Source organism: Equus asinus, chromosome 5, assembly GCF_041296235.1.
Source record: "Equus asinus isolate D_3611 breed Donkey chromosome 5, EquAss-T2T_v2, whole genome shotgun sequence".
Taxonomy (NCBI): Eukaryota; Metazoa; Chordata; class Mammalia; order Perissodactyla; family Equidae; genus Equus; species Equus asinus.
Genome location: NC_091794.1, coordinates 58,175,923 through 58,188,821, shown reverse-complemented (window position 1 = coordinate 58,188,821; position 12,899 = coordinate 58,175,923). Strand labels below are relative to the sequence as shown.

Genomic DNA, 12,899 nt, shown 5'->3' with positions numbered 1-12,899 from the left:
TAAAGTTCTCTTTTAAAACAATTAGCAGTTTAAAATTTATATAATCAAATATATGTCTTTATCTTGAGTCATTCTCTCATTTTTAACTTCAGAAGCCCTGCTCTTTGAGTATATTTTGTAAATATTTCTTTAGTTTCCTCTGCTTTGTTTATTGGTTGTTAAACCGGCTGGAATTTGTTTTGCTGTGTGCTGTGAGGTAGGGTCTAAGTGGATCTCCTCTGCCTCCAAAGAGAAAAACCCATTGTCTCGTTACCAGCTTTTGAACAACGTTACACTTTTCCATTGATTGTCATGTTTTTTTAATCATTGTTGACAAATGAATTAAACATTTTAGATTTTTAACTATGCTCTATGGACTGTTCAGTCTAATTGGTGCTAGTTCCATACTTTTTAAGTTTTGGAGTATTTAATTTTTTTAAATATTAGTCAGGGTTAGTTTCTTCTCATTGCCATAGTTTTTAAAATTTCTATTTTTAACCATTCTTCTAAGTAGATTTTAAATCACTTATCAAATGTTTATATATTCCTCTTGGGATTTTGGTTGCTATTGTGTTAAACCCATAAATTAACGTGGGAAAAATTGGTAACTTTTAAATATATGTCTAATTGATTAGTGTTACTGTTCAGGAGGAATTGATTCTTGAATACTCATTTTATATTCAGTCACTTCACAGAACTGTTACTTAGATAGCTTTGCAGGTGATTATCAAAGGGTTTTTTAGATGTATAGTACAATCTTACCATTTCTAATGATGTTTTTGTTGTCTTTCCAATAATTATACCTTATTTTTGTGTCTTATTTTATTAAACTGAACTTATGAAATAATATTAGAAGGCAAAAGCATACTTCCTAATTATATAAATAATTAAAATTTTCTTTTAATAACTTTTATTTTGGAGGAAACAGAAGTAGTATCTTGGATTATGATACCAAAAAGAATAACAACAACCATTTAACTTATCTTATTCAAATCTAGTATTAAGGTAGTTTATGACAAACCAAAACATGTATATAAGATGTACTACTAAGATTGATAGGAAATATTTGGAGGTAGTGTGAAGTTCTCCTAAGTTTGATTACTTTTATTATTATTTATTTGATTGAGGTCGCTTTGGTTTATAACATTGTATAAATTTCAGGTACACATCATTATATTTTAATCTCTATGTAGAGTGCATTGAGTTCACCACCAAAAGTGTAGTTTCTCTCTGTCACCATACACATGTGCCCCTTTACCCCTTTTGCCCCCCAGCCCTCTACCACCTGCTGCTCTGGTAACCACCAATCTGTTCTCCTTATCTGTGTGTTTATCTTCCACATAGGAGTGAAGTCATATGGTAATTGTCTTTCTCTGTCTGACTTATTTTGCTTAGCATAATACTCTCAAGATCCATCAGTGTTGTCACAAATGGCACTATTTCATCTTTTTTTATGGCTGAGTAGTATTCCATTGTGTATATATACATATACCACATCTTCTTTATCCCTTCATCCATTGATGGGCACTTAGGGTGCTTCCAAATCTTGCCTATTGTGAGTAATGCTACAGTGAACATAGAGGTGCATATATCTTTTCAAATTAGTGTTTTCCTGTTCTTTAGATAAATGCCCAGAAGTGGAATAGCTAGATCATATGGTATTTTCTGTTTATAATTTTCTGAATAATCTCCATACTGTTTTCCGTAGTGGCTGCACCAATTTACATTCCCACCAGCAGTGTATGAGGATTCCTTTTCCTATACATCCTCTTCAACACTTATTTCTTGTCTTTTTAATAACAGCCATTCTTACAGGTGTGAGGTGATATCTCATTGTAGTTTTGATTACCTTTCCCTAATAGTTAATGATGTTGAACATCTTTTCATGTGCCTGTTGGCCATCTGTTTATCTTCTTTGGAAAAATGTCTGTTCTTATCCTCTGCCCACATTTTGATTGGGTTGTTCATTTTTTTGATGTTGAGTTAAATGTTTTTTGATGTATTTTGGATATTAACCCTTTATCAGATATATGATTTGCAAATATTTTCTCCCAGTTGGTGAGTTGTCTTCATTTTCTTGATGGTTTCCTTGCCATGCAGAAGCTTTTTAGTTTGAAGGACTCCCATTCATTTATTTTTTCTTTTGTTTCCCTTGCCTGAGTAGACATGATATTGAAAAAGATGCTGCTAAGACTTATGTCAAAGTGTACTACCTATGTTTCCTTCTAGGAGTTTTATGGTTCCAGGCCTTACATTTAAGTCTTTAATCCATTTTGAGTTAATTTTTGTGTATGCTGTAAGATAATGGTCTATTTTCATTCTTTTTCACGTGGCTGTCCAGTTTTCCCAACACCATCTGTTGAAGTGACTTCCCTTTCTGCATTGTATGTTCTTGGCTCCTTTGTCAGAGATCAGTTGTCCATAGATGTGTGAATTTATTTCTGGGCTCTCAGTTGTGTTCCATTGATCTGTGTGTCTGCTTTTCTGCCAGTACCATGCTGTTTTGATTACTATAGCTTTGTAGTATATTTTGAAATCAGGGAGTGTGATACCTCCAGCTTTGTTCTTTTTATCAGGATTCCTTTGGCTGTTTGGGGTCTTTTGTTGTTCCACATATATTTTAGGATTCTTTGTTTTATTTCAGTGAAAAATGTCCTTGGGATTTTGATAAGGATTGCATTGAATCTGTAGATTGCTTTAGGTGATATAGACATTTCAACTATGTTAATTCTTCCAATCCGTGAGCACGGAATAGCTTTCCATTTCTGTATGTCTTCTTCAGTTTCTTTCAATAACGTCTTATGTTTTCAGTGTATAGGTCTTTCACCTCCTTGGTTAAATTTATTCCTAGGTATTTTCTTCTTTTTGTCGCAATTGTAAATGGAATTGTATTCTTAATTTCTCTTTCTGCTAGTTCATTGTTCGTGTATAGAAATGAGACTGATTTTTAAATGTTGATTTTGTACACTGCAAGTTTACGGTACTTGTTAATTATTTCTAATAGTTTTTTGGTGAATTCTTTAAGGTTTTCTATATATAGAATCATGTCATCTGCAAATAGTGGCAGTTTTACTTCTCCCTTTCCAATTTGGATCCCTCTTCTTTTTCTTGCTTAATTGCTCTGGCTAGCACTTCCAATAGTATGTTGAGTAAGAGTGATGAAAATGGGCATCCTTTTTGGGTTCCTGTTCTTCGAGGGATGGCTTTCAGTTTTTCGCCATTGAGTATGGGTTGGCTGTGGGTTTATCATAAATGGATGTTGAATCTCGTCAAGTGCTTTTTCTGTATCTATTGAGATGATCATGTGATTTTTATTCCTCTTTTTGTTATTGTGGTGAATCACATTGATTGATTTGTGGATGCTGAGCCATCCATGTGCCTGGAATAAATCCCACTTGATCGTGGTGTATGAGCCTTTTAATGTATTGTTGTATTTGATTTGCTAATATTTTGTTGAGAATTTTTGCATCTATGTTCATCAGTAATATTGGCCTGTAATTTCCTTTTTTGTGTTGCCCTTGTCTGGTTTTGGTTTCAGGGTAATATTGGCCTTGTAAAATGAGTTAGGAAGCATCCCGTCCTCTTCATCTTTTTGGAAGACTTTGAGAAGGATAGGTCTTAAGTCTTCTTTGAATGTTTGGTTGAATTCACCAGAGAAGCCCTGTGGTCCTGAAGTTTTGTTTTGTGGGAGGTTCTTCATTACTTCTTCAATCTCTTTATTTGTGATTGGTCTATTCAGATTCTCTATTTCTCCTTGATTCAGCTTTGGGAAGTTGTAAGAGTCTAAGAATTTATCCATTTCTTATATGTTATCCAGTTTGTTAGTGTATATCATGTATAATGTATATCATGTATATCATGGTGCATAGCTTTTGATGGTATTCTTATAATCCTTTGTATTTCTTTGGTATCTGCTGTAATTTCTCCTCTTTCATTTAAATATATATTTAAATAAAATATTTAAAATAAAACTGATTTTATTTATTTGTGCCTTCTCTCTCTTTTTAATTTTTTTGTTGGGGAAATTGGCCCTGAGCTAACATCTGTGCCAATCTTCCTCTATTTTGTATGTTAGTTGCCACCACAGCATGGCTTGATGAGCAGTGTGTAGGTCTGTGCCCAGGTTCCAAACCTGCGAACCATGGGCCCCTAAAGCGTAGCTCGTAAACTGAACCACTACACCACCAGGCCAGCCCATGAGCCTTCTCTCTCTTTTTCTTAGTCTGGCTAAGGGTTTGTCAATTTTGTTTATCTTTTCAAAGAATCAGCTCTCAGTGTCATTGATCCTTTCTATTGTCTTTTTAGTTTCTATTTCATTTATTTCCACTCTGATTTTTATTATTTCCCTCCTTCAACTGACTTTGGGTTTTATTTGTTCTTCTTTTTCTAGTTCTTTTAGGTATAGTGTTAGATTGTTTATTTGAAATTTTTCTTGTTGCTTGAGGTAGGCCTGTATTGCTATTTAGTTCCCCCTGGTACCACTTTTCTGCATTGCATAAGCTTTGCTATGTTGTGTTTTCATTTTCTTTTGTTTCCAGGTATTTTTTGACTTCTCCTTTTATTTGTTCATTGATCCAATAGTTGTTCAGTACATGTTTAGTCTACACATATTTGTGACTTTTTCAGCTTTCTTATTGTAGTTGATTTCTAGTTTCATAGCATTGTGATCAGAAAAGATGCCTGATATGATGTCAGGTGTTTTAAATTTATTGAGGCTTGTTTTGCTTCCCAATGTATGGTCCGTCTTTGAGAATGTTCTTTGTGCCCTTGAGAAGAATGTATATTCTGCTGCTTTGAGATGGAATGTTCTGTATACATCCATGAAGTCCATCTTGCCTAGCGTTTTGTTTAAGGCTAGTGTTCCTTGTTGACCTTCTGTCTGGATGATCTGTCCATTGTGTAAGTGGGGTGTTGAAGTCCCCTACTATTATTGTCTTGCTGTCAGGACAGGGTATTCTTGGCTGACAGTTTTTATCTTTCAATATTTTGAATATATCATTCCACTCTGTCCTGGCCTGTAGAGTTTCTGCTGAGAAATCTGCTGATAGCCTGATGTGGGTTCCTTTGTATGCTATTTTCTCTGGCTGCTCTTAATATTCCTCCTTTGTTGTTGACTTTTGGCAGTTTTAATGTAAAGTGCCTTGAAGAAGGTCTTTTTGCATTGAGATAATTAGGGGTTCTGTTAGCTTTATGGACTTGTATATCCAGTTCCTTCCTCAGTTTTGGGAAGTTCTCAGCTGTTATTTCTTTGAATAAGCTCTCTGCTCCTTTCTGCCACTCTTCCCCTTCTGGGATACCCATTGTCCTTATGTTGCTTTTCCTGAGTTGGATATTTCTCCATTTTCTTCATTTTTAAAAAATCTTAGTTCTTTCTCCTCTTCCACCTGAATCATTTCTAGATCTGTCTTCAAGCTTGCAAATCCCTTCTTCCGTATGGTCTGCTCTATTTCCAATGCTTTCTAGTTTTTTTCATCTCATTAATTGTGTTCTTTATCTCCAGAATTTCTGGGGGGTTTTTAGTTTCAGTCTCTTTGGTGAAGTGCTCCTTCTGTTGATTTTATTCCTGAGCTCATTGAACTGTCTTTCTGAGTTTTCTTGTAACTCAGTGAGTTTCTTCATGACAGCTATTTTGAACTCTGTCAGTTAGATCACAATCTTCCGTGACTTCCAGTTTGGTCTCTGGAGGGTTGTTGTTTTCCTTCTGTTCTGTGTGTTGCTGTGCTTCCTCATGGGGGGTGATGAGTTAATCCCCTGCCAGCGCATTCATGATGGTACCCACCTTTCTTATTTGGGCACGGCTTTGGTTACTTTGATTCTGAGCTGCTTCTGGTTGCATTTCAGAGCCTGCACTTTCCACCCTCCACTGCCTCTGCCAGAGGCATCGTCAGTGCCCTCTTGTGCTGCTTGTGCCTGCGAGGTTGCTGCTTATGATGTCCCCACAGTCACGGGTGTTGCCACTGGGGTCACCAGGCTGCAGGCACCTCTGCTGGGTCTCGTGTTCCTCCACTAGCTCTCTGTGGGCTCTCCACGGGCTCGGGTGCTGCTGCCCTGTGCACCACCTGTGCTGCTGCTCCCAGGTTATCTGGGGATGCTGGCAGTACTACTACCAGAGGCACTCAGTTCACAGGTGTTACTGCCAGTGACTGAGGTCTGGGTCTCGTGTGCAGCCCTGCTGCTGGTAGGGCTGGTGTCAGGGGTGCCGCCACTAGGGGATGGGTGACAGGTACTGCTGTGACTCCTGGAGCCTCAGGTTGCAGGTGCCACCCGCCACTGCAGGGGAAAGGAAGGGGGTTAAGTCACAAGTGCCACTGCTGGGAGAGGGGCAGGGGCTGAGCCAAAACTGCTGTTGCTGCTCATGCAGCCTCTGGTCTCCAGTGCCACTGTGCTTTTTGAAACTTCAGGTCAGGACACCACCACAAGGGGTATCTGCATTTTAGATGCACCCTTGCTGCTGGGAGGGCTGGTGTTGGAGTTGCCAATACTAGAGGAGGACACCGGGGCTGCTTCCCTAGTTCCACTGCCTCCCAGAGGTCCAGTCCACCCACCTTCAGGTGTTTATATGTCTGGATCTCTCAGGGTTTCTGGTGTGCTGTGCACCTTTTGTTTGTCATTCGATCTCCTACTGGCTGTAACTTAGAGGGGAGACACAATGGGAACAGCTCACTCTGCCATGATACTGACATCACTCCTAATTTTGATTTTTATGTTTCTTTTTCATTTCTTTCTGCCCTTACCCAATCTTGACTTCTAGGCAGGTCGTTTTGGACAGTTAACTTATGTTCGCAATTATCAAGGAGAGTTGAAGAAGGGTGACACCATCTATAACACCAGGACAGGAAAGAAAGTGCGAGTGCAAAGGCTCGTTCGCATGCATGCCGACATGATGGAGGCAAGTACAGTCATTGCTGTGAGGTCCAAAATTTCTCCGATGTCCATGAAATACATCTACCTTCTTGGTATCCTGAACCCCATGGGAAAATCACTTTTATTGAACATGTTTTCCTGGCTTCTTCCTTTTTAATTAGCTGTGCTACAGGTCTGATGGAGCACTTTGGTAAAGGTTAAATCAGCAGATGATAAGAACACATTCCACACCACTATTTGTGAGTTAGCTGTATTTCCTCAATGGCCAAGGTTAAGGAGAAGGGACAGTTTGGTCCCTGAGACTCAGAACACAAGATTCAGCCCTTAAGAGCTATCATTACAAAGAGTATAATAGGTTTTTAGGACAGTGGAACTGTGGTTCTCAAAGGTAAGTGAGAGTAATAAATTCACACATAATTTCCCACATTGTTTAGTGGATTTACTTTCTGAAATATGGTGGATGTGAAAGTTCTTTTTAACCGTAGAGTTTTGTATTCATAGAACCAGCCCCTTGACAGGTCCCATTGGTGCTGGAATCTCTCTGAAGATTGAAAGCCTTTCAAGATCTGGTCTGGAAGATGAACTTCGGCTTAGGGCTTGAATGCTTGAATTGGCTCTGAGTCTGTCCTGGCCTTCTCTTGTCCACGGGGTTAGGCCTTGGCAGGAGTACCGAGTGTGTGTGGTTGTCTTCTACTCTCAGCCTTTCCCAGTTCAGCTCTGTATTCCTGGAGAAAAAATCTTGACGTTCAGAAATTTTTGGTGGCCATAACTTTTGTGTCTCCTGGAACATAAATAGGCAGTCTCGATCTTGGGCAGCATTGCTGTTTTCTGAGATGGGCAACAGGGGCAGGCTGGAGGGGTTAGTGCTGGCACTGCTGTTTCATGGGCCAGAAGCTAGGTGATCTGTACGGCTGTGTAACCGTTACAGACACACACACACTTGCTCCTTCACAGTCAGTCGCAGCTCATTCACAGGTGTTCAGAATGAACTGTTAGTCTAAAAGGACAAAAAGCAGAAAGCTTAGAGGCACCAATGCTTTGTTCTTAGAGTTCCTGTTTTCTTAACTGCTTACATCTGTGAGAACTTGATTATTTTAAGTACAATGGGCTCCTTTCTCCTTGTTTTCAAAACTTCCTTTGCAGGTTTTCCGTGTAAGCCTTTGTCATACACATCTCATTGGACTATGGCAGCACATAGAGTACATGCTTTTTAATTCAATAGAAACTTTAGAACTGTGAGGCTCTGTGTTCTGTCAGTACTGCAGATCCCTCAAGTAATGAGGCCATATCTCTGAGTTTCTTGTTGACTGGGATGTGGTTTAAATAAGGGCCCTGTTTAAGGTGTTTTGCTGTGGTTGATTGTCGGTGTTGCAGTGGTTGTAGCTAATTCATTCTTTGTAGAATTCATGGTGAGATTCTGCCCTGTTTATTTATGAACAATGTATTTATTCTGCAGTTACTTTTTAGTTACCATGCCCTGATTTGTATTACTTGCGAGTATCATTTTGTGTTCTTTCTTTATTTAGGATGTTGAGGAAGTGTTTGCCGGAGACATCTGTGCATTATTTGGCATTGACTGTGCTAGTGGAGACACATTCACAAACAAAGACAATAGTGGTCTTTCTATGGTGAGTCATTTAATTTCAAAGCTGTTTATCACTTGAGTTTCGAAAGTCTGTGTTTCTATGTAGTACCTTTAGTACCTCAGAAAAACAGCCACTGAGGTTTTCATTGAGTGCCATAGGCATCACGTATAGTTTGGCTGTGGCTCTTTAAATGTCAATTAGACAAGTGTTCTGTGTAAGCTGACTTACCTGGTTTTTCATAGTAAAATCCTTCCATGATCCCCCAAGGTGTGGCGTGGAGGGAAAATCTCCCCTGGACACAGCTGGATGTGTAGCTCTGACTCCTCTGCCTCCCCATTTTGGGTGCCTCTCTAATTGCCGTCACCAGCATCAGGCTAGTCCCAGTGGAGTGCCAGCTCTTTATTAACTCAGCAACCAGAGGGCGGGCCCTCAAACCCCAGGAGAACTGCTGGACCAGACTGTAATGTTTAGGCTAGACCTGGGGAGAACAGAACAGGACAGAACCGTGGTCTGAAGGCAAGATGCAGCTAGACAGCATGACTGACTGCAGCCTGCCCTGTGGGCCTCACACAGGTGCCTTTTCAGCATCAGCGACCCTGAAGGGAAGAACGTGCTCGGCAGCCGCTGCCTTTGAATCCCCTTCACTGACTCCCCTTTTTTGCCTCTACAGGAGAGCAGGCTCTCCTACAGTATGACCACTTGTTCGTGAGGCTGGTTCCTCTCCTGAATTCAGTAAAGAAAGAATATGAGTACTTAGGGGACAGGTAATTTGCAGTGAAGGCATTTACAGTGGGTCGTTTATGTAAGAACTGGTCCAACGCTAACAAGTGAGCACTATAATAGCTCCTGTATACAATGATGAACGCATAATTTTGTAATTTAATTTTTTTGTATAAAATATTCTCTAATGTCTGTGGTTTTACAAATGATTTAAGATACTACAAAAATCATAAATAAATCCATGCAAGTTTTGGGGGAATCTAGATAACGAGAATGTTGTATTTTATTATTGATAAGACCTCCTTTAAATACTTGTCCCTGGCAATGTGAAGGGACTGGAGGTGTGGCACGTGCTCAAGCTTTGAAGCAAGTCAGCCTGCTTAGAGTCTCACCTCTGCCCTCTGCTCTCTAAGGCCCTTGGCCAAGGTATTTTATCTTCTTTCCAAGCCTTTAATGATTTTATTTGCAAAATGGGAAAAATAATATCTGCCTCTCAGAGTTGTGATTGATTAAATAAGGTATCATATGTATAAAAAATCTAATGCCCTTTCTCCGTTTCTCTTGTCAATGAGTATAGTATATTTTGATTAAATAAAGTAACTTCTCAGAAGATAGCAACAGCAAATATAGCCACCAGTCAATAAGAATTCCACATCTCATCATTTGGATTCATTATAATGATTATGTTAAACAAAGGGTCGATAAATTTAAGGGTCTTAGACAGTTAAATAAATAGATACTTTATTTTTGTTATTTGGGGAGGGAGGAGATCATATAAGTGGACACCTTTATTTATTAATTAATATGTTCATTTATGTAATGCAAAACAGACCAAGATGTATACCGTCTGGACTACAGATGTTGACTAGTATTTGTCCTTTGTTCTACTGGAAAGTAGAACATTCAGATTAATTCATCTCTGACATACACAGTAATACCTCTGAATTATTCTCTCTTCTTTTAAATAATATTGTAGGAGTCAATTCATGTTCCTGATCCTGTCATTTCAATAGCAATGAAGCCTTCTAACAAGGTAGGTTTGACTTAATGTTCAGTATATCACAATAAAAACTTGAGCTCCTTTTTATCTGTCTACACAATGCACAGCATCTTTTGATAACCAGCAGTCTTATGGTCTCTGTTTCCTCTTTTGGTATTGAAATCACCTTTTAAATTTATCGGTATATTAGTAGAAATTACTCCCCAGTATATTTGAAGAAATTGATAGTATTAAGGCCTTCACGAGACTGTGCATTGTAACTCCTTAGGTAGCGTTGGCTCCAGAGTGGGAAGTGACGTCATAGATTCAGGTCGCAAAGGGATGGTAAAGGGGAAGCAGGTGCGTTTGTCCGAAGTTGGGGGAAGCCCACTGTAAAGGACACTAGAATATTGCAGAGATTGACTGCCTCATGAATCATAATACATCCCCAGACTTGTGATAGTTAAGTCAGTGTCTGATTATAACATGGAAAGCCTACAAACTGTTTTTTTCACTTTCAGATGTGACAGTTTTATGATTGGATTTGATGTCATTTAGCTTTTTACAAAGCCAAAATTGCTTGAATAGGTTCTGCATTCATATTGCTTGCCACTGGAATTAGTCATGAACTTGAACCATAACTTGTTTAGTTCTTAAGTTGCCTTGACATTCGTAACAATCACCTTCATATGGTATATTGAAATTAACTCATTCATGCATTAGCTGAACATTCTGACCTCTTGTCACCTGGAAACTATCATTTACAGAACATGCTCTGATTTATTGTCTTGTGGATACATTAACAGCTGCTACTTCATCTATTTTGAGGAATTTGAGATTTTCCAGACCCTTCTCATTATAGAAAAGAGAATGTTGAGATGGCAAGAAACAGTAAATGACTCCATCTCAGAAATCTGAGGAGAGACGAACCGTCCGTCTTGCCACACAGATGCCACAGTTTGTTCCAAGTGCTTTGCTAAATTGTTTGCTTTTCCCCTCAGAATATGCAGGGCTATAAGTTAAAGATACTATGTTTCTTCACTCCTAAATGCAGCGTTTAGGGAAGGCATTTAAGTGTTGATAATCCTCAGTAACGCAGAGAAATCAAATGCATCAATATCCAAAAGAGTTTTTGGTGTCTCAGGGTTGTCTGCCTCCTGGAGTAAATTAATTTAAATCAAATAATGAAGTCACTGCATAAAGCCAAGACTCTCAATAGTGGGGGCAGGGATGATCTAGTAAGTTGAGGGTACCTGGCTAGCGCAGGGATAAGGGAAAAGACTTTGGAGATAGACTAACCCAGTATTCAGTCCCAGCTTTGCCCTGCACTAGCTGTTTGGCCTTGAGCAAGTCACTTAACTTCTCTGTGCCTTGTTTCCTCACCTGAAAAATGTGGATAATTCTGTCTTGCAGCATTATGGTTAGAATCAGATAACATATACAAAACACATAGCACAGCTCCAGCCACAGGTGATAGCTGTTAATACTGGTGATTTGGGGCATGTTAGTTTCCTTTTGCTGCTGTAAGAAATTGCCACAAACTCAGTGGCTTAAAACAGCACAAATGTATTATTTTACAATTGTGTAGGTCAGAAATCTGACATGGATCTTAATGGGCTAAAATCAAGACATTGGCAGGGCTATGTTGTTTTCTGGAGGCTCTAGAGGACAGTTTATTTCCTTGCTTCCTTAGATTGTTGGCAGAATTCAGCTCCTTGTGGTTATAGGACTTGGGTCCCCATTTCCTTGCTCACTGTCAGCTGAGGGCCGTTCTGGCTTCTAGAAGCTGCCCCCCTTCCCAGGTTTGTGGCCCCTTCCTCTTCAGTGCCAGCAGCAGTAAAGTAAATCCCTCTCGTGCTTCAGATAGCTCCTGCCTCTTCTTCCCTCTCCCATCTCTCTGACCTACCCTTCTGCATTCCTCTTCCATTTTTTAAAGGCCCATGTGATTACATTAGGCCCACCCAGATTATTCATGATCATCTCCCCCAGCTTGAAGTCTGCAACCTCAGTCACTTCTGCAGAGTCCCCTTTGCCATGTGAAGTTCACAAGTTTAAGGGGATATGGACATATCCTTAGAGGGCCGTTATTCTGCTTACCACGTATGGAATTACGTCTAAGAAGAATAGAGGTGCATCGCAACACACCCGCGCAGATTGCTTTGAAGGGGAGCCGTCTCAGTGTGGCATTTGCCCTACTGTTGGTCTGAACTGTCCTCCTGAATCTACAGTAGAGTCTTGGTAAACATGCTGATTCCTTTGATTATGTATAGGACTTCTGAAATATAACACAGGAAAACAGATTCTACTTTCTGCAATGATGGGCAGTTTTCCACAAATGGACAGTTTTTATCAATATAATAGGAAAGGGCATAGAGTTAAGTCTTGGACTCTTGATTTTTCTCTTGGTAGAGAAAGAAAATTCTGTGAGCTGGCTATTCCCTGCTCTCTTGGCTGTGTGGTATCCAAGCTCACATATTAAAGCATGTGTCCTAGGAACTAGATGGTGGATTATTTTTAATTCTTAACTGCTTATGTATTTGATTGCATTCAGTAAAGTTTGGTCAACAATCCCATTGCTTATCATGCTTAGTAAAATGTGTACTGGCTTTCTTTTTTTAAAGAATGATCTGGAAAAATTTTCAAAAGGTATTGGCAGGTTTACAAGAGAAGATCCCACATTTAAAGTCCACTTTGACACGGAAAGCAAAGAGACAGTTGTATCTGGAATGGGAGAATTACACCTGGAAATCTATGCTCAGGTATTAAATAAC

The 12,899-nt window shown here is 39.3% G+C and overlaps 1 protein-coding gene across 2 annotated transcripts in view; it reads left to right on the top strand.

The window, feature by feature from the left end:
- The window catches only part of LOC106835332 (G elongation factor mitochondrial 1), a 47,665-nt gene that overhangs the window by 13,854 nt on the left and 20,912 nt on the right, over positions 1-12,899 (top strand). For both annotated transcript variants that reach the window (XM_014847609.3, XM_070509594.1), the window contains exons 9-12: positions 6,731-6,868; positions 8,370-8,471; positions 10,126-10,182; positions 12,750-12,887. In XM_014847609.3, the coding sequence (XP_014703095.3) occupies positions 6,731-6,868; positions 8,370-8,471; positions 10,126-10,182; positions 12,750-12,887 (435 nt within the window). The remainder of the gene's footprint in view (positions 1-6,730; positions 6,869-8,369; positions 8,472-10,125; positions 10,183-12,749; positions 12,888-12,899) is intronic.